The sequence below is a fragment of the Cantharellus anzutake genome (genome assembly GCF_015039405.1).
Source record: "Cantharellus anzutake strain C23 chromosome Unknown EI90scaffold_13, whole genome shotgun sequence".
NCBI classification, from domain to species: Eukaryota; Fungi; Basidiomycota; class Agaricomycetes; order Cantharellales; family Hydnaceae; genus Cantharellus; species Cantharellus anzutake.
In genome coordinates, this window is record NW_024066963.1 from 674,887 (window position 1) to 702,487 (window position 27,601).

The 27,601-nt window shown below is 47.2% G+C and overlaps 3 protein-coding genes and 1 non-coding gene across 4 annotated transcripts; 1 reads left to right on the forward strand and 3 right to left on the reverse strand.

The window, feature by feature from the left end:
• Positions 1 to 15,461: 15,461 nt before the first annotated feature.
• Positions 15,462 to 15,830, reverse strand: EI90DRAFT_2811815 (peptidase S8/S53 domain-containing protein; the record flags this gene model as incomplete). The annotated part of the gene is made up of 1 exon (XM_039053539.1): positions 15,462 to 15,830. A coding segment is annotated over one exon (369 nt), but the record flags the coding sequence as incomplete, so codon positions are not given.
• A 54-nt stretch (positions 15,831 to 15,884) lies between these two features.
• Positions 15,885 to 16,709, reverse strand: EI90DRAFT_3014628 (peptidase S8/S53 domain-containing protein; the record flags this gene model as incomplete). Its single annotated transcript, XM_039056800.1, has 4 exons — positions 15,885 to 16,028; positions 16,081 to 16,376; positions 16,425 to 16,534; positions 16,585 to 16,709. 4 exons carry the CDS (start codon positions 16,707 to 16,709, stop codon positions 15,885 to 15,887), a joined length of 675 nt encoding a protein of 224 aa, XP_038918595.1.
• Positions 16,710 to 24,659: 7,950 nt separating this feature from the next.
• On the reverse strand, positions 24,660 to 24,732 carry EI90DRAFT_t90. Its single transcript has one exon. It is a non-coding gene; the product is annotated as a tRNA-Thr (tRNA).
• A 1,202-nt stretch (positions 24,733 to 25,934) lies between these two features.
• EI90DRAFT_3152990 (uncharacterized protein) lies at positions 25,935 to 26,537 on the forward strand (the record flags this gene model as incomplete). The annotated part of the gene is made up of 2 exons (XM_039065834.1): positions 25,935 to 26,079; positions 26,135 to 26,537. A coding segment is annotated over exon 2 (195 nt), but the record flags the coding sequence as incomplete, so codon positions are not given.
• Positions 26,538 to 27,601: the final 1,064 nt, after the last annotated feature.

The window sequence follows — 27,601 nt, forward strand, 5'->3', positions numbered from 1 at the left end:
TGAGTCATATGGAACATGCTGGAAGCTTGCAGACGTGTTTGCAGGGTCATTTGTATATAATATTGGCTAGTTACATTTTGATACAGAGATTTCCCCTCCACTATGTTTAGATCTGGTCACCAAGTGAAGTGTGCTGGAGGTGTGGTCAAGTGCAGTAGTCTTGAGGGAGGCAAGGTAGCCTCACAGTGTCCTCAGGGAGATCCACACTGAGTTTTAAAGGACCCCAAGTCCCAGTTGAGTTTTGAGTTCAGTCTTGATTCTGTCCCAGGAAGCTGCTTGCTGGCCCCCTTTTTCATTTCTCATCCTGCTGGGTGGGAGTAGATGTGGTGTGAAGTAGTAGAGGTTCAGGTGGTGGTGGTGGTAGGTTGGTGTGCTGCTGTGCTGTGCATCCATTCCCAATCCTTTGCCCCCAATTGTCAGGGACTCGTCCAGGATCGAGGAGGACAATGGTCCCTGGCCACTTAGACTGAAGTGGAAAGTTGAGAAGAAGGCTACTTCTTTGGTTCCCACTTCAGGTTCATTAATATACATGTGGCTTGGGTCACATGACAGGTGCCACATCACCCTTGCACACAGCTGTAACCACCTGGGTGTCTCTGGGAGATCCTGAGGGCATCCGGTGCACATGCTGGGCACAGCGGGAAGTCACCTGAGGTGCCTGGGCCAGGTGTGTCATGGGTGCGCTGCAGATGGGTCAATGGTACATTGATACAAAGGAAGGTTGTCCATGTAGAATAAAGAGAAAATAAAGAAGTAAAATAGGAAGAAAGTGAGGAAGCAGGAATGAGGTGAGAAGAAGGAAAAGAGGGAGGAGGTGAGGAGGGATGGACGGTGGGGTACCGGGTCAGGTTGGGCCGGGTGGAGCCGGGTCAGGCGGGTGTGCCCTGACACCAATACCCCTCCTTGTGCTTCACTTCCCCACTTGCAGAGCCGCGTCCACTCCTCCACCCACCAAACCTGTCATATCCATCTATGGCCATTGTCCTCCACTACCTTCGATCCTTCCAGACTACCTCCACTCCTTTGTCACTAACCTCAGAGCCCCCATATTCCGCAATCACCTCTGACTCCCTTGATGGTCACCACCCCCTCAATTCAATATATTACCTATGCCTCCCTAAGTACGGAACCCCAAAGGCCTCTGGACAGCTCCAATGTCCACTAGCACACTCCCGCCCCCACTGGGCAATTCACTTGCTTGCCCTGCAAGTCTACCTTTGGGCCTATCCCTCCTTTCCATTTCTGGGTCATAGCCTGCTTCTCCGCTAACCCCATAACCCGACTCATCAGTAATATTCAGTTGGCTAACGTTTAACTCTGTTAGCTCTGCTCCGCTTGGTCCCGTCATTCACGGGCCCACCCTCACTGTAACGATATATACATAACTTGTAAATAGGTTACACCCTAGTGATAAAATTGACTAGAGTTAATCCCTTTAGTTCTCACTGCCAGTAAGTAAATTAGGGCACAGACGTGTAACTAGGCACAGCGCTCCTGGTCTGAGTCACTGAGGCTGAAGCCCTCCGCCACAGAGACATCTCCTTTGTCTCACATCTGGCCTGTAGAAGCCACTGATGCCTTCTCATCAAGGATGATGAAGATGCAGGAAGAGGTGAAGGCAGCACTAAAGCACGCGATGGACGAGATGGCCCACTACTATGATCAGAACCATGAGGCAGCCCCTATGTACCAAGAAGGTGACCGGGTCTGGCTCAGCACCCAGAATTACACAACTGACCACCCAACCAAGAAGCTGGACCATAGATGGACTGGCCCCTTCATGATTGTTAAAGTCATCTCCCCCACCGCTGTCAAACTCCAGCTCACCACCTGACAAAGAGAGATCCACCCAGTTGTATCCATGATGAACATCAGACTGCACTGCCCTGACAAAATCGCAGAATGCCCCACTGACCCCCACCTGGGCCCAGACCTTGTAGATGGAGAAGAGTATGAGGTCAAGAAAATCCTGGACTCTAAGTGGCTATGCCAAAAACTCCGGTACCTGGTAAAGTATACAGGCTGGCCACACTCGGAAAATCAATGGCTCACGCATGACCACCTGACCCATGCCTCCAACCTAGCTGAGGAGTTCCATCAAATGCACCCCCACACCCCATGGAGAGAAAAAGAGAACTGCCCAGCCACTTTGAGGCAAAGCAGCTTAAAGGGGGGTGATGTCAGGGCATACCCTGCCTGACCCCGCACCACATCCCATGCCACCCTGCCCTACTCCGCTCCCCCCACTATCACTCCCTGTTTCTCTATCTCTGTTCTTGTCAGGGCATACCCCACCTGACCCCACACTGCCACTACCCTACTCCACTCCCCCACTACCACTCCCCATTCCTCCTCCTTCCCTTTTCTTCTTCCTCTCTATTTCTGTTCCATGGTCGACTTCCCTTTTCTCAATGTATCACTACACATCTAATTGTCAGGGGACACGTGTGCTTGCACAGGTTGCTCTGATAACCTAGTTGTGATTAAAGCCAGGGGAAAGGGATGTCCCCATCTTAGGGTCAGCTATGTCATATCCTGGAATTCTGACCCTGCTCACTCCCACCACACCACACCTTCCTAACAACTTCACCATCCTGCCCACCATAACTCCCCACTCCCCAAGTCACCTTCCTTCTTAACTGTCTCAGCCCCAGCCTGTTTGTGGCACACCGAACCTTGGCCACTCCCATCCCGGAAGCTCGGTCCTGAGTCAGCACATTTGGAGACTCCGGATTTGCTCCAATGTCCTGATGGACCTCCGACATGTGACATACCCCTAAACCATTTCCCCACCCATTTCATTTATTGCAGTCACCCAACATCCTTTGGATACGTAACTCCACTTTCGGAGCCACCTGCATCCTTCGGTGACCCCACTCACATCATCACTTATTAGTCACCTTCCATTCATAGCACGACTATCTTCTTCTTACGATTCAGTTGGCTAACCCCCTCTTACCCATTTCTCGTTCCCATTCATCTTCCGGCCTCTTACTCCACCCTCCTTGATCCGACACCTCGGTTCCCCGTTAAAGATATCGTTTGGGACCTTTTGGTACCTCTTGGTATCATTCAGCACCTTTCGGTGTTTTTCTATTACCATTTGGACTTTGACTAAGTCCTTTCCATTCGTCCTTATAAATACCTGTAGAGTAGAACCTGTAGTTTTCCTTAGTTCTAATCTCAACTAAAATGTTACCCAAAGTCCCTCTGAAGTGAATCCGGACCCCTTTCTACAAGATACCTCAGACATAAGAAATACAAGGACTAACTGAGATGTAATGGAGGCACGGCACTCCCTCCGAGTCACTGAGGCCACATCCTTCTTAGAGCCTCTTGTACCATCCAGCAGAACTGGGCCTCCTGGAGAAGCTTCAGTTCACTACCAGAGCTCTCGGATCCCCTCTAGTTGAGCCCTGCCTGCATTTGGACTCACGCATTTTCCCCTATGATCCGGGTTTTTGACAAGCTATATACATGTAGAGTCCGGCAATAAGGAAACCAAATGGATTGCCGATAGAATCACATGATCATAGAATGTTCCAGAACAATGCCAGAGATGATCCAGGCCACTGGGGCTTAGGTAAGTGGAGTAGACGGGATTTGCCAGCATACTTCCCACGCACATATGCGCAGCCGGCATAGGGTCCAGGGTCATTGCTGATCCCTGACACTAATGCCACTCCCCCAACCACCACACCCACCATGCACATTTCTGCCCACACAGTGGCACACCTCCAGGATCTCCCATGGAGACACCCAGATGTCAGGGCATACACCCTGACCTAGCCCATTCCTGCATCCACACCTGCACTCGCACCCACACCTGCACCCACACCTGCCTGTTGCACTTCCCACACATGCCCTGGGCCCCGGGTCTCGGGTCTCATGTGACTTCCGGATATCTCCGGAAGTTTTTGATCTATTGTGGCCACTGTGGGAAGATGAGAAGTTAACTTCCTTCTCATCTCTGACCCACAGTAGGTTGTGCCCTAGATAGGGCTGGTTACACCTGAGGCTGTTGTCACAACCCAGCATTCCCTGGAGTCAGAGGACCTCCTCCCCGACCTTTTCCCATGCCTGAACACTCCCCACTTACTCCACTCACCACCCATCGCCATCTAACCACTTCCCACCACTTCTCCATGACCCCTCTACTAATTGTCATTGAATGACCTAGCGGTGCAGAGCGCCACGACCTTTTGTCCCGTGTTTTCTGCACCCTGTTATCTTGCAGCGAAGGTCATGTTTGACCTTTGCTGTCTTGAACACATGCTTCTTGTTTGTTTTCCTTCTTCTTTGCCTGCAATCTCTGTGAGATCTGGCAACTTATTCTCTATTCAGTTCCCTTGTTATGGAAATGGGAATTTCCCATTTTAGACTCTTATGGGTTCTGTATCATGTGATTTATATAGTAATATAGTTTAAGAAATGAATAATCAACAAAAACCCGCTGCCACACTACCTGTTCAACAACATGTTAAACCATCTGTGAAACAACCTGTAAACCCTTATGTCCAACCCCCTTCCCTATTCCTGCGCCAGAACGGACGAAAATGGGCGCTTCCGGCCCCATTTTTGTAACATCCCTAGTGCTTATATACAGCTTGTAACTATTGCTTGTACGGTAGTTCGAAATCAACTAGAACTTCTCCCTAAGCTTACATCTGTTCCCCGTAAGACCTCCACCTTCTAAAGTATCGGGACCGCGTCAAGAACGAGGCACAACGCTCCTCCCTGAGTCGTTGAAGCCAAAATCCCGGCCCGCTGAAGGAGAGAACGAAGGAAGGTCAGTTGGGAGGTTCAAACGAGACCACCACCAAGCTGTTCCCTGGTTCTTTAGTTAGGATGGGGAAGGTACTAGTATTATTTGTTGTAAATATAGTACCAATCTGAGTGTTTTGGCTAATTCTATTTTTATGGGTTAGTCTAAAATTTCTGGGAATTTGTCAGGGACCGGTCCGGGGTCAAGAGCATCCGGGTATATCGCCTGGCGCTGAGGGCCCGGTGGGGTATGAAGCAAGCATGTACAGCAATGGGTCCGGTGCAGGCAGATGTCCCTGAAGTGGGAATGGTGAGAAGAAGACTGCTTCTCTGGTTCCCACCCCAGGTATGTTTATATACATGGTGCTCAGGTCACATGAGAGTTGCCACATTGTCCCCATGCACAGCCCCAGCCACCTGGGTATCCCCATGGGGGATCCCAAAGGGATCCGCTGCAGGCATGTGTGCTGGGTGTACTGTCAGGGCCCGGCCTCAGACTCGGAGGCTCCCTGACCTCAACCCCCATCTGGCCTGTCCTCACACTATGCGGGGCATGAGATGAGAAGAAGGGTAAAGGTCTCATCTCCCCGCATGGTTGCTATATAAAGGAATGGGTCACATGCCCACAACTATACAGCTCTTAGAGTTGTGTAGTGTGACCCGGAGGGAACATCCAGGTGGCAGTGCCCAGTAAGTGTGGGAACGTTCTGGGCAAGTTGCTCGCCCAGAACTGTGGCTGTGACCCGTGGGAACATTCTGGGCGAGCTGCTCGCTCAGAAAGTTCCCACGCTATCCTGTGCACGTGTGTGTACACAACACACAAAGGCAACAACAAGGCAACAGTCAAAGAATAAAAGGGGGTAAAGTAGGTGGGGAGTCCGGGGCACCCTAAGGCAGGGTGCTGAACCCTGACATGTACCCAGGGGTCGTCCGGAGCATCCGGGGCTGGGTGCATCGTGCATGGGTTGTGGGTGGGTTAGTAGTACATCAATCAAGGAAAGTCATCTGTGTAAATAGAAATAGAAAGAATAGAGAATGAGACAGAGAAGAAATAGGAAGAGGGGGAAGTGGAGGGAGGAGGAGATAGGAAGGGGGAGAAGGGGGTAGCGGGTGGAGTGGAGCCGGGTGGAGCCAGGTGAGGTGGGTGTGCCCTGACAGAATTGACTTACAGATAAACTGAGCCCTGCAGAGCTGTTCCTTTATTGAAATTTCTTAATTTGTCTAGGTGTAATTCTGTGTAGTGTTGTTCAATTTGGAAATTAAATCTTCTACTTGGTGAACTTTCAAAGATTCTACTAAGTTCATGGATTTAGATTGTGTCTGGAGTGTCCCTTGAGTTTGTTTTATTTTTGTCTTATTTTATTGCTTGTTTTAACAGTAGCAAAATAACGGTTTTGTGTTTACACTTTGAAATCTGGAGTGTTAACCAGCTCTCCTGTTGAAATATTTACTTAATATTTCTCTCCTTAATTGCTGCCTTTTACTACAGTGGCAATCTTAACTGTATATCACTTTTTCATGCTGGAGTGACAACCAGAAATGCTTGAGAAAAATAATACTCTATTTTCTTACTTCTCTGAGGGGGGCGAAAAGTTGCAGAAAGGGTCTTCCTTTTATACTCCTTGGGTCGCCTTCCTTTTTCATGCTCTACCTCGTATTTACAGGATTTATTTACAGTGTATTTTTCTCAAACTGAATAAAGAATGAAATTTTCACGCTATAGTTCTACTGCGCTTTGCTGCACTGAACTGCAGTCAGACTGCGCCTAGAATCCTTATTGTCCTTCCTCACCTAAGCTATTTTAATTAAAACTTGACTGCGCTGCAATTGTCACAGTTTCCTATTTCGAATTCCTCATATTTACCATTAAATTTTGCTATGACTTGGTGATTCTGAATTCAAACTTCGCATTACTATGTGTACGGCTGTGCTGAGACCTTCAGCTGATTTATTCCATTTTTATTCAGCGACATTTAGTTAAAATGAGACTTGAAATGGTAAATGAGTGAATTATTCAGGTTTAAAACTAAAAGAAAAAGTTGCTAGTAGTCAAGAATTACTCAAACGAATGTATTATAGCTCTCCCCTTCATTAGAATATCGTTCCCTAAAATTCCCACCATGGTCCATCATAGTTTAGTGGTTTTCGTGGATTTCATTCATCTTCCCTGATTCCCCTTTGTATTATCACATCCTTATCCTCCATATGTATTGTTCGTTGTTATAGTAGGTCGTCCTCGGAGATATCATATTTTTATGTATTTTATTTAGGGCTCTGGACCTCTTGAAGCTGTCTTCCCACGCATTTTCAGGTTTCTAACTTCATGTCCTTGTATCTTATTCATTTCTGGATAGTTTTTCATGTTCTTGGTATCACAAATTTTCATTTATTCCCACCTTTCCAATGGTACTAAAGTTGTGCTCTATTTCCTGGTATTCGTTGAGTTAGCAAAAGTTCTCATGCACATTTGGTAATCACGTGCATCGTTCCCATAGTCGTTTGTATGCAGGCACCATTTCTGTTTAATTGTTCAGGATTTATGGTATGCATGGGTGTTTGTATCCTTCATATGGCTTCCGTGATTTATTTCAGATTTTTCCCTCATGATCTAAGGTTGTTTTGCACTTTCCGTGCTTTGTTTTGACTGGGCTCTTCCTTATTTGGATGGAAATTGGTCTTTTCGATCTGCCAAAGTGTGGATCTCAGTTCCAATGGGCTGGGTCCCTTCGCATTGCCACCCTCACGTGTCATTAAACATGATGTGGATTTCTATATTCCCATCATTGGTATAACTTTACAACGGCTGGACCGTTTGGGCTGAAAATTTGCATAACTATAGTTTCCTATTTTTCATAACTTCCGTGTAAATTTCGTTGTATGTTTTAATTATGGATCCTTCGTAAGCATCAGCTTTTCCCTGAGTCCGGACTTTTGATGTTGCTATTCCCATTATTGGATATCTCATTAATGTGTGATTCTTTTATCATGAGAATTTGGGTGGATTAAGATTAGATCCCTTCCTTTCTAATGGGTTATCAAGCTCGTCTCGGTCGTTACTGGTTGTTCTTCACGCTTGCTTTTAAAACGTTGTCCTCTTTTTCTGGGAGCTTTTGTCATATCTCCGTCATTTATGGGTAGTTTTCCCTGTAATTACTTTTATTGGGTCCGTTTGGGGGACATCTACATTTCTTATTATAAACACGACTTTGAATTTTGCATTAGTTCTTGAGGAATCCTTGTTCTGTGGTACTTCCATCCTTGGCTACGTGTGTGGACATGGGAAAGTAGTTTCCATGGAGGTTCTTTAATTGTTTTTATAGTCAAATCTTGGTCGATTGTCCTAATTCTTTGTTTAATATTTGCTATAAATTCCCCCGAGAATTTCGTCTTGTTGATGCTAAGCTTGAAGTATTTTTGCTAATTTTCTTTCTTTCAATTTATCACGTATTGTCGTAATAATTCATAAAAAATCGTTAGAATTCATTAAAATTCAGGTCCTTCTATTTTCTAATATCTACTTGTCGTATGAGGTTTTGTGATTTATCTGGCATATTTCCATAAGGGTTTTCATAGTGTGACCGTTATTTCTCCTACACCGCTTGCCTAAGTAGCCTCGACCTCGAGATCAGTGGGGTTATTCCTTGCTAAAGCTCGGTCATGGGTAGGACACCTGTATCACTAGCGGCCAACGTTCAGTCACCTACAGCTACCATCGGCGAAGCTTCACATGGTTCTGACAGCTGTGGACCATAGGGGAGGGTCATGGGGACCCAGGAGTCGTCCCCTGACACCAGAGAGGTGCAGCTGTGTGTGGAGATGATGTGGCTCCCTCCACATGACCTTAACCACATGTATATAATAGTGCCTGGGGAGAAGAAGCAGCCTTCTTCTCAATTTCCCACTTCAGACCAAGTGGTCAGGGATGCTCACCCCACAACAGGACCGCCGCTATGCATAGCCGACACTTGTCCCATCGAGTCCCTCATGCCGGGACTTTGCCACTTTCGGAGCTGTCCCTGATGCAGCCGATGTGCATTGTGTCCCATTGCATTCCACCTTTGCACCATTGTGTCAGGGACCTGTCCAGGGTTGAGGCAGTCTGGGCATAGCATCCGGTGCTGAGGACCTCATGGGGGTGGATCAGGCATGCATACCGGTGGGCCCGATGCAGGACAGCTGTCCCTGGCCACTTAGACTGAAGTGGGAATGATGAGAAGAAGGTTACTTCTTCAGTTCCCACCCCAGGTGTGTTTACATATATACATGTGGCTTGGGTCACATGAGGTCTGCCACATCACCCCACATACAGCCACAGTCATCCGGGTGTCCCCATGGGGGATCCTGAGGGTGTATGCTGCACGTGCACGTACTGGGTTGCACCCTGAGGCCATCTGGGGCTGGGTTTGTCATGCACATGTTGCAGGTGGGTCAATAGTACATGGATATAAAGGAAGGTCATCCATGTAAGATAGAAATAGAAATAGAGGAAGAGGTGGAGAGAAGGAGGAGCAGGAAAGGAGAACATGAAATAAAGAAAGGGGGAAGAGAGGGGGGCACCAGGTGGAGGCAGGTCGGGTGGGTGTGCCCTGACACATTGCCCTCTTTCATGATGGATGACTTCATGGTCTGGAATCCTGGTCGTGGGTTTGTACAGGCCAATTTAGTCTCTTATTGTGCCTCCCAGTTGACTGCAAGGACTCACCATGAGTTGTCAGCCAGGCTGGATTTTCATCTCCCAGATCCCAAGTTCTGTTCCTGCCCATCCTTCCCATATGAGAGATCCATCGGTGGCTACTCGGCATCTGTCCAGCTATACCTTTGATCTGGTCAGTTACCCTCTAATTCACTGTTGTTTTTCAGGGGACTGAGTCAGAGTGGCTGATGTCGCTTTGGTTACCAGTGTTCGGAATCTCCATGTCTGTCAGGGATCAGGAATGACCCTGGACCCTATGCTGGCTGCACATATGCACATGGGAAGTATTCTGGCAATTCCTGTCTACTCCACTTACCTAAGCCCTGGTGGCCCAGATCATCTCCGGCATTGTTCTGGAACATTCTATGATCATGTGATTCTATCGGCAATCTGTTTGGTTTCCTTATTGCCGGACTCTACATGTATATAGGATGGGGACATTCCTTTCCCCCAGCTTTAATCACAACTAGGTTATCGGAGCAACCTGCACAAGCACACACGTTCCCTGACAATGTCATCTTTTTGTCAAGTGTCCAGTTTTCGAGAGTTACCGGTTGTCCTCTTTGGCTGACATTGATTGTTTGTTGAAGGAGGTGATGGAGGATGTGCTGTTAGTGATGCAAGGTTCAATCTGTTGGTTGTCAGGGGACGACTCCCAGGTCCCCATGACCCTCCCCTATTGTTACAGATACAGAGTCTCCAACAACCATATCCATTGCATAGTCAAAGACCTCCCTTTTTCATCGCTCCCTCTCTCTCTCTCTTTCGCTCTCTATCCCGATACCTTACTATCCTTACCCATTCTACTCCATTCCCCCCCCCTCATGCAAAGCTTTCCCCATTGGGGTTTTGGTGCTGGCTGAGGTTGTTTGTGTTTCATGGGATTTCCCACAACCTTTCCTATTGTAGATAGTCACATGTCATGTACGGAAACTGCCGAAGGCGGTTCCCACGAACTACAACTACACTCTACAACTGTCTTGTGTGCCATCCCTTGTAACAACTCCCTCTTGTGACTCAACTGAACCTGTGTGCTTGTACAACTCTCAACATGTCCTATAAGTCTGGTTATATCGAGTCCTCTAGCGGTTCTCACTGTGAGAACTCGAAGTCGCAAGTCGAAGACTCTCAACTTGTGTATCATCCTATGGAACCTGTATCCTACGGGACTTCATCACTCAGCTCTCCCCCAGTGCCCAACGGACAATGTCATACAACGATCTTAGAGATTGTGAATACTCTGAGGCCCATATTCCCGTGATGCCGGTACGCTCGCTATGTTAGAACGTGCGGATTCGGACGACTCCGGAGTGGAATCGGAGACTTAGCATGGAAGGACCTTGGCCTCAGCGACTCAGGCGGAGCGCTGTGCCATTGCTGGTTGTCCTAGGGGTCCCTAATTTCGGATCTAGCAGAGGGGAAGTCTCTTGGGGGAATTCATGTCGATTTCGGACTAAACCAAAACGAGTATGTACAAGCGCCGATATATATAATGGAAGGGGCAAAAGCACAAGGAGAACAAAGGGTGACCGAATCGGAACGAAGACGTCCGAACGGGAACAAAGGGTAGAAGGAGCGGAGCGGTACTGAAGGTCATAAGGCAGGACCTGTGATATGTCCGAAAGGAGGTAGGGAGGGCGAGGCCCAGAGGGGCAGGAGGATGAGGGGAAGTGGGGATGATGACTAACTGGCTAGAATAGGAAGAAGCAGTAGTCCAAATAGGGATGAGGGGAAAACGCGAGAAATACATTACAAGCGGCGAGAGTGCCAAAGGTGATCCACAAAGCTTGGGGGTTGCGGAGCTTACGGAGGTTACGGAGGTGGGGTTGAAAGTCCGAGGGATATTGGCAATGGTGTTCACGTAGTATGAGGTCACCAATGCAATGGACTAAGACCGAGGTGGAGTCAAAGTCCGAGGTAGGGACTCTGATGGAGGCTCGGAGTAAGGTATGAGTGGTGTCCGAGTGCGAAGTACGGAACAGCGGTGGAAGGTCGTAACTTGGCGGAAGGGTGGCGGAGGAGTAACAGAGGGAGAAGAGAGGGGAAAGGTAAGGAAGAGGGAGTGGCGGAAAGGAGAGTAGTCAGGTCCGAAGGTGAGTATCGGAGCGGACAGGGGAAGCGTAGGGGGATGACGGGAGGGTGGAGGTGTTGTGAAGGGGGAGCGGAGTAGTAGGAGGGTGGCGAGTGGGGCGGTGTTCGGTCCGAGATGAGTATCGGAGCGGACAGAGATAGGGTCGGAGAGGTAAGGGGGAGGTGTGTTGCCAAGACCGAAGATGAGTATCGGAATGGCAGCGGTAGGTTATGACTCCGGAGGTGAAGAGGGTGGAGGTCCGGAAGTCGGGTCGGGGTCGGGTATGCACGGATATGACACGCTACATGAGTGCCAAGTAGCCGCCCATCCATCGTCTGTTCCCTCCCTTGTCAGTCATCGTACCTCCTCACTGTACACTCATGTTAACAACCCGCTACCAGTATGTTTGCGCTGCGAATGCCAAGTAACCGATGGCAACAATACAAAACCTTCACCTATCTTACGAGTCATGACCATGCACATGGTATGCTCCATTGAGGAGTGCCAAGTACCCGTGGCTGACCCGTCCATCCTGTTGTCTCCAATTACACACCATCAATTCCTTAATAGCTCACTCCATCATGAACTACAATCGATGGGAATTCAATCATCTGCTCTCATGCAAGACTGGGAACACTCATCGATTACACATCCCGTTATGGTACAGACTAGATACAACAATCATCATCCCTCTATAAGAATGGATCAAGAAGGGAGGAATTCTCCCCATCCTCGTAACACCTATGGTCCACAGAGTCTGGTGTAACCAGCCCTGTCCAGGGCACAACCTACTGTGGGTCAGAGATGAGAAGGAAGTTAACTTCTCATCTTCCCACAGTGGCCACAATAGATCGAAAACTTCCGGAGATATCCAGAAGTCACATGAGACCCGAGACCCGGGGCCCAGGGCATCCAGCCGCACGGAGCATCCGGCACAGGGTGCGCACAGGAAGTGCTGTCAGAATATCAACACTCATTGACAACAGCCGAGCTGCAGTGTGGATTGGGGAGTTTTTTACTTTAACTTAATATCATCATGACTAACAACAACTATATCCTTTTTGTTTCAGAATCGCGATACCACGCACTCCCAATTTTCTTTGTCTTATATTGCCAGTTGTCACTGGCAATTGCTTTAAGCAATATTGGCTCCAGTTGTATAAGTTACACTGGATGCCGTAATTTTTCTCCCTCCCTCGGTTCTCCATTACAAGACTGAGGTGATACCATTTTTTTCCTATCTGTTTACTAGTTCTCCATTACGAGACTGAGTTATGCATGATAGCTCCTATTTCATTAAGTGCAACATGTCAAAAACCCTGAAAGAGGGTGTGAGTCCAAATGCAGGTGGGGCTCAACTAGAGGGGTTCCAAGAGCTCCAGTAGTGGACTGAAGCTTCTCCAGGAAGCCCAAGTCTGCTGAGTGGTACAAGAGGCTCTAAGAAGGATGCGGCCTCAGCGACTCGGAGGGAGCGCTGTGCCTCCGTTACGTCTCAGTTAGTCCATTTATTTCATGTGTCAGAGGTATCTTGTAGGAGGGGGTCAGGATTCACTCATAGAGGGACTTGGGGTAACTTTTAGTCGAGATTAGAACTGGGGTACAATGGGTTCTAATCTACAAGTATTTATATATGGAGGAAGGAGAAGGACTTTAGTCAAAGTCTGAGTGATAATGGAAAACACTGAAAGTGTCAGAGACCAGACTTGAGATGAAGGAATGTCTCCGTAACGGAGGGCTTCGGCCTCAGCGACTTCTGCCAAGAGCGCTGTGCCTAGTGACACGTCTGTGCCCTAACTTACTGACTGGCAATTAGAACCTAGGGGGTAACTCTAGTTGATTTTTCTACTGGGGCGTAACCTATGTACAAGTAGGATATATATATGGTTACAGCGGAGACGGTTCCGCAATTGGCGGAGCCGAACAGAGCAGAGCTAACGGGGTTAAGACATTAGCTGACTGAATATTACCGACGAGTCGGTTCGCGGGGTTAGCGGAAAGGCAGGCGTTAACCCAGAAACGGAAAGGAGGGATAGGCCCGAAGGTGGGCTCTGCAGGGCAGGCGAGTGTATTGCCCAGCGGAGGTGGGGGTGCGCTAGCGGACGTCGGAGCTGTCCGGAAGTCTTCGGGGCTCCGTACTTAGGGAGGCATAGGTAATAAATTGAAATGAGGGGGTGGTGACCATCGAGGGACGCCGAGAGGATTGCGGGATACGGGGGCTCCGAGGTTAGTGAGGGAGGAGCGGAGTTGGATCGGAGGGACCGGAGGGACTGGAAGTCGATGGCCGGGGATGGATATGACAGAAAGGTGCCGAATGATACTGAAAGGTACCGAAAGGTCCCAAACAATATCCTTAACAGGGAACCAAGGTGTTGGGTCAAGAAGGCCAGAGTAGAAGGCCAGAGGATGAATGGGAATGAGAAATGGGTAAGAGGAAGTTAGCCGACTGAATGCAAAGAAGACAACAGTCGTACTATAAATGGAAGGCGACTAATTTGTGATGATGTGAGTGGGATCACCAGAGGATGTGGATAACTCCAAAGGTGGAGTTACATATCCAAAGGATGTTGGGTGACTCCAGTAAGTGAAATGGGAGGGGGAATGGTTTAGAGGTATGTCACAGGATGTCAGAGATCCATCAGGAGGTCGGAGCAAATCCAGAGTCTCTGAATGTTCCAACTCGGGACTGAGCTTCCGGGATGGGAGTGGCCAAGGTAAAGTGTGCCGCAAACCAGGCCGGAGCTGAGACAGTTGGGAAGGAAGGGGACTTGGGAGGTGAGTTATGGTGTAGGGGATGATGAGGTTGTTAGGAAGGTGTGATGAGGTGGGAGAGTATGGGGTCGGGATTCCAGGATATGACACAACAGCCAGGTGTGGGTGCAGGTGTGGGTGCGAGTGCAGGTGTGGATGCGGGTATGGGCTGGGTCAGGGTGTATGCCCTGACATTGGTGCATCCCATCGCTGCTTTCCAATGACACTTCACTCTCTTGGCCACATGGTTCTAATAGGTGGTTCTTGGGTCATACTCCTTTTTTGAAAATGGATTTCCCTGACCTTCCAGAATCTCTTGCAAATGCATTGTGTCACATATGGCATATTGCTTTCATACAACTGGTTGGTCATATTTGGGGCCATGTCCAAAGATCCTTTAATTCTCATATTTCTCATCCCCGGGTTGGTGTGTTCTAGTTGATCTGGATTCCTGCCGTGCTTGGTTTGTTATTTGGTGGATCGGTCAATGAGGCCTAACCACTTAGTTATGTCCTTAGCTGTATTTAGCGGAGTTGTCCGAATGATATTGTAATATTGTAATATTAAGTCACATGCTTCAACCATCGGTATGGGGAAGTCACCCCCCACTCAGCCTTTCGGACATTTCCGATAGGGTCTTAAACTTTGCTAGTTAGCCTCTGCAACTAATAAGGTTACTCAGTAAATGAATCAATGACTAGGTACAAGAAGCAAGCTAGGAAAGGGGGAACCATTGTGCAGCCAGGTCACACAGCATGTGTCCACTTCGAAGTCACCAAAAACATGCCCTCAACTTTGTAGTTCTCGTTCCCCATTGTCAGGGCACACACCCTGACTAGCCCGGACCCGGACCCGCATCCGGACCCGCTTCCACCCACCGCGCTTCCCACATGCATGCACGCTCTGCATGCTGCATGCTCCGGGCCTGGTTCCTACCCTTTCATGTGACTTCCGGGTATCCCTGGAAGTTTTGCTGATATTGTGGCCACTGTGGGAAGATGAGAAGTTAGCTTCCTTCTCATCTTCTTACCCACAGTAGGTTGTGCCCTGGATAGGGCTGGTTACACCACAGGGCTGTGGACCATAGGGGAGGGTCATGGGGACCCGGGAGTCATCCCCTGACACCTGTGGCCAGCCCTTGACTACTGCCTTGGCATGGTCCCTTAACTTAGCCTTTAGATTGGGGGGAGACTTTGAACCATCTCGACCTTCAGAAATGGCTAATATCTGTGCAACTTGTCCAGCTGCCATGCTTGTGCTACTCAGGACCTTCGTCATGGCTTTGCCACCGATCCATGTGCTTCTAATCTTGACACCAGGGGCGAAGACATCAATAGCAGGCCCATAGTTGGACTTGGGTGCCATTTTGTCTGTACACCCATCAATGTTGCCAATGGTGATAGCTTCAGCAACAGAGGAAGGACTCCAATCATTTGCATCCGTTCTTTCATTTCCTGCAGCTACTACAACATGCAGCCCATGGCCGATGGCATTCTTAACGGCATCATTACATGTGCAAGAATATGGGGCTGCTACAGCCATCACAGCGATGGATGGACGATCCATCAATTGATAGGAATAGTTGATTCCTGATATAGCATCAACGACTCATCCAACACCCGCATCAGACACAACTTTGACCAAAGTAACAGTGGCAGAACTCGCTAGGCTATTCCCCACCCCAATTGCTATCCCTGCAACATGCATGCCATGACCATTATGGTCCTTGGGGTTGTAACCTGGGCCGAAGGTCTGCACACAAAAGTAGGTATGAGTAATCCATATTGCTTGGAGGGATTCTTACACCACCCAGTTTAACACAGCCACCAAACCAGTCATGGTCAGGGTTCACTCCAGTATCTATCAAAAAAATATTTATTCCGATTCCGCCCCCCAAAGGGCTTCTTCCTTCAAGCCCAATTGGGTCAACTTCCATTTCAACCAAAACATCATTGGGCTCCATTGCATTCTCTTCATCCAGTTCATGGACATCATAGCCAATGGAAACAATTCCATCAGCTTCAACATACTCGATGTCAGGGCAATTGAGAATCTGAGTCAGGGGTGCTCCAGTTGCATGTGCAGAGTAGCCATTTAGGACTACAAACATGAGCGTAATGTGCAGGGAACATTCTCCAATAAACTTACTTGCTTCATGATACCAGTAACTGATTAAAAATTCTAACCCGGGGCTCCAGGCAGATATCTGAGTAATACTGTTGATATGTTCTTCCATATTTGTACCAGATTTCAACACCCTACAGAACGAGTCATCCAGTGTAATACTATGCCTGTGTGTAGGACATACACGATATACGAATCAGGAACCACTGGGTGGTCTGGCATCCTGATACAACCAATGGTGGCAGCGAGAGCTCTTCTGGTAGTGGAAGCAAATATAGTGGCTAGAATGATGCTGGTCATGAACTTCATTGCTTCAGCCAGCGAATGGGCTGTGAAGAAGTTAGAACTGGGGAACTGGGAAGGAAGGACCGACGCCAAGCTGAGAAGTTCTTCAAAGGGCCATACATATAGTGTACCAGCACTAGCGGATCGGATGACACTCGAATATCCGCAGATTTATCCGAAAATCCGCGGATGCGGATTTGGCTTTTGAGAAGTTAATATCCATGGTTTCTAATCCTCATATCTGCGAATTCAATGTCGCCCACTACCCTAGATATCCCTCCTATGTTTCCATATTTTTTCCAGTTTTTTTCAAGTCCTATCTAACCACACCGGCCTGTTATTTCCAAATTAGGCATCCAACATCGATGTTTTCCATCAGTTTTCCACCAATATGAACAAATTTGGTATTGCTAGAAAGCTCCCATCAAGGACATTCTAACAAAAGTGGTTGGTCTGCATATCTCGGAGCCTAGACTGCATATCCATGGATTTCTAACCACCAGAGATTCAATTTTTGTCAACTTTTTGTTTCAAATCTCCAAAAATCCGTGGATTCTAATCCTGATCTGATCTGCTAGGAGCCATATATACAACTTGATGCAGCTTAATTGTTTTGCTTGGAAACAGGCTGGGCATTGATTCCGACCACTTTGTGAGTAAGGGACTAAATGTTGACCTGTTTGGATGGCCTTATCCCTGTGAGAACTTATTCAATAGGTGCTAAGTAAATGTTTTGGTCACAAGTTTACTTAAACTGAGTCATCACTGGGGTTCTGACACTTCTCACGTTCATCAGGTGCCTTTCCCACCAAATCAATATGTTGTCCAAATTTATTGTTATACTGTACTGGCACAACAACAACCAGTCATGCATCATCCAGTTTGGAGCGTGACACCAGACATCTGACCGGCAAGCTTGAGTGATGCGTGACAGCCAACAGGCCGAGGCCAGAACTGCATGACACAACCCCTCTGGGTGTGCCCGGTGAAGGAGAGAATGAAGGAAGGTCAGTTGGGAGGTTCAAACGAGACCACCACCAAGCTGTTCCCTGGTTCTTTAGTTAGGATGGGGAAGTGTACTAGTAATATTTGTTATATTTATAGTACCAATCCGAGTGTTTTGGCTAATTCTATTTTTATGGGTTAGTCTAAAGTTTCTGGGAATTGACTTACAGATAAACCAAGCCCTGCGGAGCTGTTCCTTTATTGAAATTTCTTAATTTGTCTAGGTGTAATTCTGTGTAGCGTTGTTCAATTTGGAATTTAACTTGAGTTAAATCTTCTACTTGGTGAAGTTTCAACGATTCTACTTAGTTAATGGATTTGGATTGTGTCTGGAGTGTCCCTTGAGTTTGTTTTATTTTTGTCTTATTTTATTGCTTGTTTTAACAGTAGCAAAATAACTGTTTTGTGTTTACACTTTGAAATCTGGGGGGTGAAAAGTTGCAGAAAGGGTCTCCCTTTTATACTCCTTGGGTCGCCTTCCTTTTTCATGCTCTACCTCATATTTACAGGATTTATTCACAGTGTATTTTTCTCAAACTTAATAAAAAATGAAATTTTCATGCTATAGTTCTACTGCGCTTTGCTGCACTGAACTGCGGCTCTACTGCAGTCAGACTGCACCTAGAATCCTTATTGTCCTTCCTCGCCTAAGGTATTTTTAATGGTTAATTAGAACTTGACTGTGCTGCATTTGTCGCAGTTTCCTATTTCAAATTCCTCATATTTACCATTAAATTTGCTATGACTCGGTGATTCTGAATTCAAACTTCGCATTTATATGCATATGGCTGTGCTGAGACCTTCAGCTGATTTATTCCATTTTTATTCAGCGACATTTAGTTAAAATGAGACTTGAAATGGTAAATGAGTGAATTATTCAGGTTTAAAACTGAAATAAAAAGTTGCTAGTAGTCATGAATTGCTCAAACGAATGTATTATAGCTCTCCACTTCATTATAATATCATTCCCTAAAATTCCCACCATGGTCCATCATAGTTTAGTGGTTTTCGTGGTTTTCGTTCATCTTCCCTGATTCCCCTTTGTATTATCACATCCTAATCCTCCAGATGTATTGTTAGTTGTTATAGTAGGTCGTCCTCGAAGATATTATATTTTTATGTATTTTATTTAGGGCTCTGGACTTCTTTAAGCTGTATTCCCACATGTTTTCAGGTTTCTAACTTCATGTCCTTGTATCTCATTCATTTCTGGATGGTTTTTCACGTTCTTGGTATCATAAATTTTCATTTATTCCCACCTTTCCAATGGTACTGAATTTGTGTTCTATTTCCTGGTATTCGTTGAGTTAGTAAAAGTTCGCATGCACATTCAGTAATCACGTGCATTGTTCCCATAGTCGTTTGTATGCAGGCGCTGTTTCTGTTTAATTGTTCAGGATTTATGGTATGCACGGGTGTTTATATCCTTCATATGGGCTTCCGTGATTTATTTCAGATTTTTCCCTCATGATCTAAGGTTGTTTTGCACTTTCCATGCTTTGTTTTGACTGGGCTCTTCCTTATTTGGATGGAAATTGGTCTTCACGATCTGCTGAAGTGTGAATCTCAGTTCTGACGGCCGGTTCCCTTCGCATTGCCACCCTCACGTGTCATTAAACATGATGCAGATCTCTATATTCCCATCATTGGTATAACTTCACAACGGCTGGACTGTTTGGGCTGAAATTTTGCATAACTATAGTTCCCTATTTTTCATACTTTTGACGTCACTGTACCCATTATTGGATATCTCATTAATGTGTGATCCATTTATTATAAAAATCTCGGTGGACTAAGATTAGATCCCTTCCTTTCTAATGGGCCATCAAGCTCGTTTCGGTTGTTACTGGTTGTTCTTCGCGCTTGCTTTTAAAACGTTGTCCTCGTTTTCCAGGAGTTTTAGTCATATCTCCGTCATTTATGGGTAGTTTTCTCTGTAATTACTTTCATTGGGTCCGTTTGGGGGACATCTACATTTCCTATCATAAACACGACTTTGAATTTTGCATTAGTTCCTGAGGAATCCTTGTTCCGTGGTACTTCCATCCTCGGCTACATGTGCAGACATGGGAAAGTAGTTTCCATGGAGGTTCTCTGGCTATTTTTATAGTCAAATATTGGTTGATTGTCCTAATTCTTGGTTTAATATTTGCTATAAATTCCCCCGAGAATTCCATCTTGTTGATGCTAAGCTTGAAGTATTTTCTTTCTTCCATTTTATCATATGTAGTCATAATAATTCGTAAAATCTCGTTAAAATTCGTTAAAATTCAGGTCCTTCTATTTTCTCATATCTACTTGTCATATGGGGTTTTGTGATTTATCTGGCATATTTCCATAATGGGTTTCCATAGTGTGACCAGTATTTCTCCTACACCAGACAATGGGTTTTCTATTTTATATCCGAGAGAATTTGATAATATTTGAATTTTGAAATGGAAATTCTCATGTCCACGCGTCCAAATTTTCTGCACGGTATTATGGATGGATTTGTGCTTGCCAGCCATATTGCAGCTTGTGCTGGGGAAACTATCACATACAACAATACCCCTATATGTATTTCTCATTGGACCCTACTTCCCCCACGAAACCCTGTCAATCAGGGAATTCATCTCATTCAAGCTCCCTCCTGTTCAAACTTGCATAAAAAACCCAAGCTCACACCTCAGTAGCAAACCACCAACTATGGAAATCCTCTCAGAAGGTGACGTTCGCTTGGTGGATCATCCTAGCCCACTTAATATGAAGAAGCTCATTGCAAAGTTGGATGCAGATGATGAGAGCCTTCTTACCTCAGTTGAGATTGGCTCTTGCCACATCCCAATAATTATCCTTGAAATCTGGAGAATTCACCTCCATCTATGGGATCTCCAGAGCCTTTGGAAAGACTCACTTCAGCAGGCAGGGGATTTGGCAGTGCAGTGCCATAGTCAGTGGTCAGCCATAAAGGCAGCTCTGCAGAGACTTACTGTCAGGGTTCAGCACCCTGCCTTAGGGTGCCCCGGACTCCCCACCTACTTTACCACCTTTTATTCTTTGACTGTTGCCTTGTTGTTGCCTTTGTGTGTTGTGTACACGCGCATGCACGGGATAGCGTGGGAACTTTCTGAGCGAGCAGCTCACCCAGAATGTTCCCACGGGTCACAGCCACAGTTCTGGGCGAGCAACTCGCCCAGAACGTTCCCACGCTTACTGGGCACTGCCACCTGGATGTTCCCTCTGGGTCACACTACACAACTCCAGGAGCTGTATAGTTGTGGGCATGTGACCCATTCCTTTATATAGCAACCATGCGGGGAGATGAGACCTTTACCCTTCTTCTCATCTCATGCCCCACATAGGCAAGTGTATATATTATCTTTCCTTTTACTATACATCTCATGCCCTGCATAGTGTGAGGACAGGCCAGATGGGGGTTGAGGTCAGGGAGCCTCCGAGTCCAAGGCCGGGCCCTGACACTTACCTCATGCCAATGGAATGAAGAAATCCGAGGGTTTTCGAGCATTGGAAGGAGTGGTATTGGCATCTTGATGCGATATCTCTCCAACTCATGCCTAGTCACGACTGATATCATTCACCACATCAAGGTCTTGCAAAGCAATGTGGAAATGACAAACCCGATGGTCCGGCTCATGTCTCCACTTGAAACCCAACACATTGCTGCATGTGCCTCTCAGGGAAACACTACTCTGGGCACTTACAAGCACCTTCCAACATACAAAGGACTCCGTCACCTTGGAGGTGAACTCATATCTGGAGTGATCACTCACTGTGGCAGCGTCGTTCATGTTAATCAAAACCATTGGATTTCCTTCATAATCAGTTCGGAAGACTCCACCATCTATCTTGCCGACTCCCTCCATACTGGTCCATCAAAAGTAACAGTGGAAGCTACAGGGATTATTCAATGGTGGTTGAATGCATCCTATTTGTGTTCAAATAAGCCAGTGATATTGTTCCGAGTTGTTTCACTCACAATGGCATACCAAAATGATGCCACATCTTGCAGTTTTTTTGCATTGAATGCATTAGCAAACCATCTCCTCCTGACCCAATATCCACTTCACACAGACAGTGACGCAACTCACCTACAAGTCAACTTTTTAAATAATATTCTTGATTGTCACACAAAAACCGTGAGTGAAACCAGCCAAAGAAGAGCGAATCAAACTTACTAATTGGCACGCTAGCATACAACTCACCTTATGCCACCCAGTGAGGAGTTGCACTTGGAGGCTCCAGCCTTCAGCCATAAAACATGTAGGAAAAAGAGCCTGGGGGATCCTATGGAGGATGGAAAGACTGGACTGTTCTGCTACTTCCACCGAATAACCCACAAAGAATACCATGAACAAACCTTGGCCCAACTTGAAAACATGAATGAGAGAACCCAAGAACTGCAGAAGACCGCACAACTCAAGAAAATGAGGTGGCAGCAGCAGCAACGGGAGCTAGCTACTATAAGACAGCAGCGACACCGTGCAAGGCTGGCAGCAGAGAGACAGGTGTGTATAGATGACTTACATGTGGCACAAAAAATGCCTGATATTCACGCCTCAGGCCACACCACAAAACAGAGAATCCACAGTTGCTGAGATGTCCAGACCAAAAAGGGCAATTCAGCAGTGGCTAAAGGAACATAAGCAGCAGAAAGGAACATACTATCTGAAGCTCTCTAGGCAGAGAGTTCGTAAGTTTTCAGTAGCTACCAACTGGTTCCAACCAATGTTCTGGACGATAATTGGCAAGGTAGCAGAAACAGTCGGCCAGGAGATGAGCCTGACAAAGATAGTGAAAGGTTGTCAAAGAAGGAGTTGGAAGTTATTCCATCTACTAAGGGCCGAGGTAGTGGGGAAGTGGATTGATCAGAGTGGGTCACGGCCATGTTGGTTGACAGCTGTGCTTGCAAAGGTTGTGAAGGGAAACTGCCTAGGTGGCTCTATCACTCGAAAAGGAATGCTGGTTAGTGGACGATTAGCGTTTAACACTGATTTGGACTCACATAAATGATGTAGGCATCCTACCCAGAAATGATCGACAAGATCAAACAGATGCTATTGAACATTCGACAGGCAGGCACTGCTCTTGATGTCCACCAGATCCGTGGTGTGATTGTCACGCATATCCAGTACACTCACCCTGAGATATTCAGGACTGTCATCAAGAGAGATGGAAGTACATTTGCTGCAAGCATGAAGTGGGTTCGGAAGTTTATTGCTGAGGGGATGAACTGGACATTGTGTCGAGCAACACATGCCTCCAAGAAAATCCCCGCCAATGCCCAATATCAGCTTCATGCCTCACTCCCCTGCCATGCATACTCTGTCCATCACTATTCGATTCTGGGTAATCTGCGAGTCAACTCCAATCAAACACAAGTTATTTACCAGCAAGGCTCAGATTCAACTTACAAATGGAAAGGGTCTCAACAAGTTTCTACTGTTGGCCTGGATGAGAAGCGAGCATTCACCCTCAATGTGGCTATTTCTGCAAGTGGGGTTCTTCTGCCATTCCAGGCAATCTTTAAGGGGAAAACTAAGGCTAGTCTCCCTAGCATGAACTCACTCTCCCACAATGAAGCCACTCGACTTGGATTCTTCTTTGAGTTCTCAGGCACTGACAATTACTGGGCAAATCTGGGGACAATGAAGTCATTTGTTATTAATATTCTTGTCCCATACTTCACTGCTGAGAAGAAGCGTCTGTCGCTTGATCCACTACAAGAATGCATCTGGCAACTCGACGTCTGGTCTGTTCATGCATCCCTTGAGTTCCGAACTTGGATGTTTGACAACTATCATTGGATTATCCTTGATTACATCCCTGGAGGCTGCATGTGTCATATCCATTCCTGGCCATCGACTTCCGGTCCCTCCGATCCCTCCGGTCTACCTCCGCTCCTTCCTCACTAACCTCGGAGCTCCCATATTCCGCAATCCTCTCGGTACCCCTCGATGGTCACCACCCCCTCCTTTCAATTTATTACCTACGCCTCCCTAAGTATGGAGCCTGTCACGGCCGTGCATTCCGGCCCGTTCCCCGCCCGTCCCAATGCCGCCCGAGCCCGTTCCCGCTATGCGAGCATGAGCGCAAGCCCTGACCTCAGCCCTATCCTCCCTGAGGACTCCCTGCTCACTTCCCCACTTGCCCCTAGGCTCCCCTACACTTGGCCGACTCCCCTGCTGCTGAACCAACCTTCCCACCCTGAGTCCACCTCCGGCACTGTGCCCAGCGCGACTCCCCTACCCCGCCCACTTGGCCCCTACAGGGCCGCTATCATCCCCGTGCCCAACTCCGGCCCAACTCCGAGTCCAGCGCCGCTATGGTACCATCGCCGCTATCGCGGCCCTACGCTCTTTCCTTTATTTATCTGTTATTGTTTGTTTTGACCCTCGGTCATTGCCGGCCGCTATGCGGCCAACCCCGCTCCTTCTTCTTGTTTGCTTCCGGACCCTTCAGCCTCCGGCCCGGGTCCGCTCCCATTCATTTCTTCTTCCTATATATATCCTGTATGATACTTTATTGTACCTTAGCTCTAATATCGATTTGACCACGACCCCTAAGTCCTGACCCCAGCAAGGCAACCCCAGTGAGTCTGAAATGAGGGCCAAGAGACAGCTAGGGGGCACAGCACTCCCTTTAGAGTTGCTGAGGCCGAATGCCCTACCCTCGGGCCTTGTTCACAGCATCACGGCCATCGCGGCCTATAGCGGCCTGCAACGGCGACCTTCGGTGCCGACCCCGGACCAGTGTCTAACAGAGCCCCAAAGACTTCCGGACAGCTCCGACGTCCGCTAGCGCACTCCCACCTCCACTGGGCAATACACTCGCCTGCCCTGCAGAGCCCACCTTCGGGCCTATCCCTCCTTTCCGTTTCTGGGTTATTGCCTGCCTTTCCGCTAACCCCGTGACCCGACTCGTCAGTAATATTTGTTGGAATTTGTACACGTGGTCTTGGGAACCTAAATATGGACATTCTGGGAGTCGAACCGCAGAACCCTGCATAGGTACCAAGAGTGTGTTACCATTACACTAAATGCCTGCATTAGGCGGAGGTGGTTTCTTACACACCCCCTTCACATTGGATTGAGCCCATGATCCACATGTGACCCTAACCACCGGGCTTCCAACAGCCCGTGAGCCATCACCCCTTGAATTCATATTCAGGCTGGACTTACTGCTAATCTCCTACATGTCCCCACATCATGTGGTCTGAAGCAGCTGGATTTGGGTCCTTAGTGCTCTGAGCCACCCCCTGAAACTTTGTCAGGCCGGCTAATTTAATGCTTGACTTCACGTGCCCATCTCACGTGGCAGCAACCGGATTTGGGTGTGCTTGGTGACTTCCGTAGAATGTCCACCATGTTGGAATTTGTACACATGGTCTTGGGAACCTAAATGCTAAAATATGGATATTCTGGGAGTCGAACCGCAGAACCCTGCATAGGTACCAAGAGTGTGTTACCATTACACTAAATGCCTGCATTAGGTGGAGGTGGTTTCTTACACAATATTCAGTCAGCTAATGTTTAACCCCGTTAGCTCTGCTCCGTTCGGCTCCACCATTTGCGGACCCATCTTCGCTGTAACCATATATATATCCAACTTGTACATAGGTTACACTTCAGTAATAAAATCGACTAGAGTTATCCCCCTTCAGTTCTAATTGCCAGTTAGTAAGTTAGGGCATGGACATGTCACTAGGCACAGCGCTCTTGGCATAAGTCACTGAGGCCGAAGCCCTCCGCCACGGAGACTTTCCTTCATCTTGAACCTGGTCTCTGACAGCATGGGCCTTTGGCAACCATGTGATGTTGGTATTCAGTGCATGCTTAAGCTTGCTGTGAAGCATTCACAACAAACTGCTGTTGGAAAACAGCATGCTAGCGTGGCCGTGCGAGTTTTCATACAGCCACATTCCCACGGCCGAGCGAGGAACTCGCCTGGCCAGCCACATCTATTTATTCATTCTTTTGTATTCTTTTCGGACTATCCCACTCCCAAACTACGTGGGAATTACCGCTCTTTGAATCACTTTTTCCCTCAGTTCTCTTTCACATTATTTGCTTGAGACTGAGGTTAGCAACATCATTCCTTTATTTCAATCTATACTTATATACTGTATATTACCTCTAGTTGCCCCGCTTCGCTAGGTAATATATTCTAGTTCTCTTTTGCATTATTTGGTTGAGACTGAGTTGCCCTGCTTCGCTAGCAATCTCATATTACTTTAACTGCTATCATACATGAAGTCTACTCTCAATTGCAGGGAGGTGCTGGCCCATGCGATATCTTGCTTGACACAAGGCTTGGAACACTCAGAGACCGTGTTCCTGCAACTCTGGTTGATGTGTACTATTCAATAAATAACCCTCAACAAATCCAGAAGGCAAGTTACAGCTTCTAGTATACTTAATAACGTGGCCACATCTAATATTTTATAGGCTTTTGAACTGTGCCGTTCAGGTGAATTCAATCTTTCGCAGACTGGCCTTACATCTCCCTTGCTACAGGCTGTTCTCAATGATCTTCCACAACAGGACCCCACCCTTGCTCAAGCCATAGCCATGCCACGCAAGCATCCTACTGGTGACTGTGGGATTCATCCTAACTCTACTATGGTGGTACATGAAGGATAGTTCTCAGAAGCCATGGAGGATGATGTGGAGGTGATGTTGGAGGAAGTTTATGAACATCTTGACACCGGAACCTTGCCTGACGGCCTTGCCAATGTGAACGGTGGCCTTCAGTTGGGTTGGAATGCTGCTGAAGAGGACAATGTGGAATCCATTGGAGAATTCACTGTGGTAGTTGGGTCTGAAGTTGGTAGTGGTGAGTTGGGACAGGGTAAGCGGCTTAAACGGGCAAGAAACCTGGAGACAGAGATGGAAGGGTACCGCTTTTAACGATGTAGTTGCTGGTTTTTGAAAAATTTGAATTGAAAAATTGCACAGCCACTGGATCTACTCAAAGTGCGTGACACCGGACATTGGGCCGGCAGGCCTGTGTGATGCATGATAAATTCCAAAAGAATGCCAACCGGCAGGGTCAGCGTGATGCGTGACCAGTTGTTGGTCATGCCAGTACAGTATTGTTATATCACTCATCCATGCATCGCCGCTTTGAACAGCTGGCTTTGAGCTCCAAGTAGTTTGCCTTCCACCCGAATAGAGAGGGCTCCTTATGTATGCACATGCCGCTGGGAGCGCTGAAACCGTATCGAAGGTTGCGCTGAGCTACGTAAGACCGGGCTGGTGGGGTCACCAGGAAAGATATGGAGAATGCGCTCCTCCGTTGAGTCCGTAGTTCTTGGATACCCAACAATCACTCCTGGTATAATGGGCATAGAATTTTTGGGTAATTCTAGTTACTGGAGACTAATATTATCAAATGACAGCAGTGTATTGGCCGTTTCAAATGTGAGCGCTTTCTCCTCTTCATCAAGGAGCAGGGTGATTTTCTATCGGAATGAGAAGGACCCCACCATCAATTGAGTCATTCAGCATCGTGGGGACCTGAACGAGAAGAAACAAGTTTTCTTACATGTCCATGCATCTTGCTCAATGCCAATGTCGCACAAATTATGGAATGAAAGGAACATGTTACAAAAATGGGGCCGGAAGCACCCATTTTCGTCCATTCTGGCGCAGGAATAGGGAAGGGGGTTGGACATAAGGGTTTACAGGTTGTTTCACAGATGGTTTAACATGTTGTTGAACAGGTAGTGTGGCAGCGGGTTTTTGTTGATTATTGATTGGTTAAACTCTATTACTATACAAATCATGTGATACAGAACCCATAAGAGTCTAAAATGGGAAATTCCCATTTCCATAACAGAACACATCTCGGCGATCACCAAAAGAATGGGCCAGACCAAAGGAATCAACTGGCCAGCAAATATGGGCCTACAC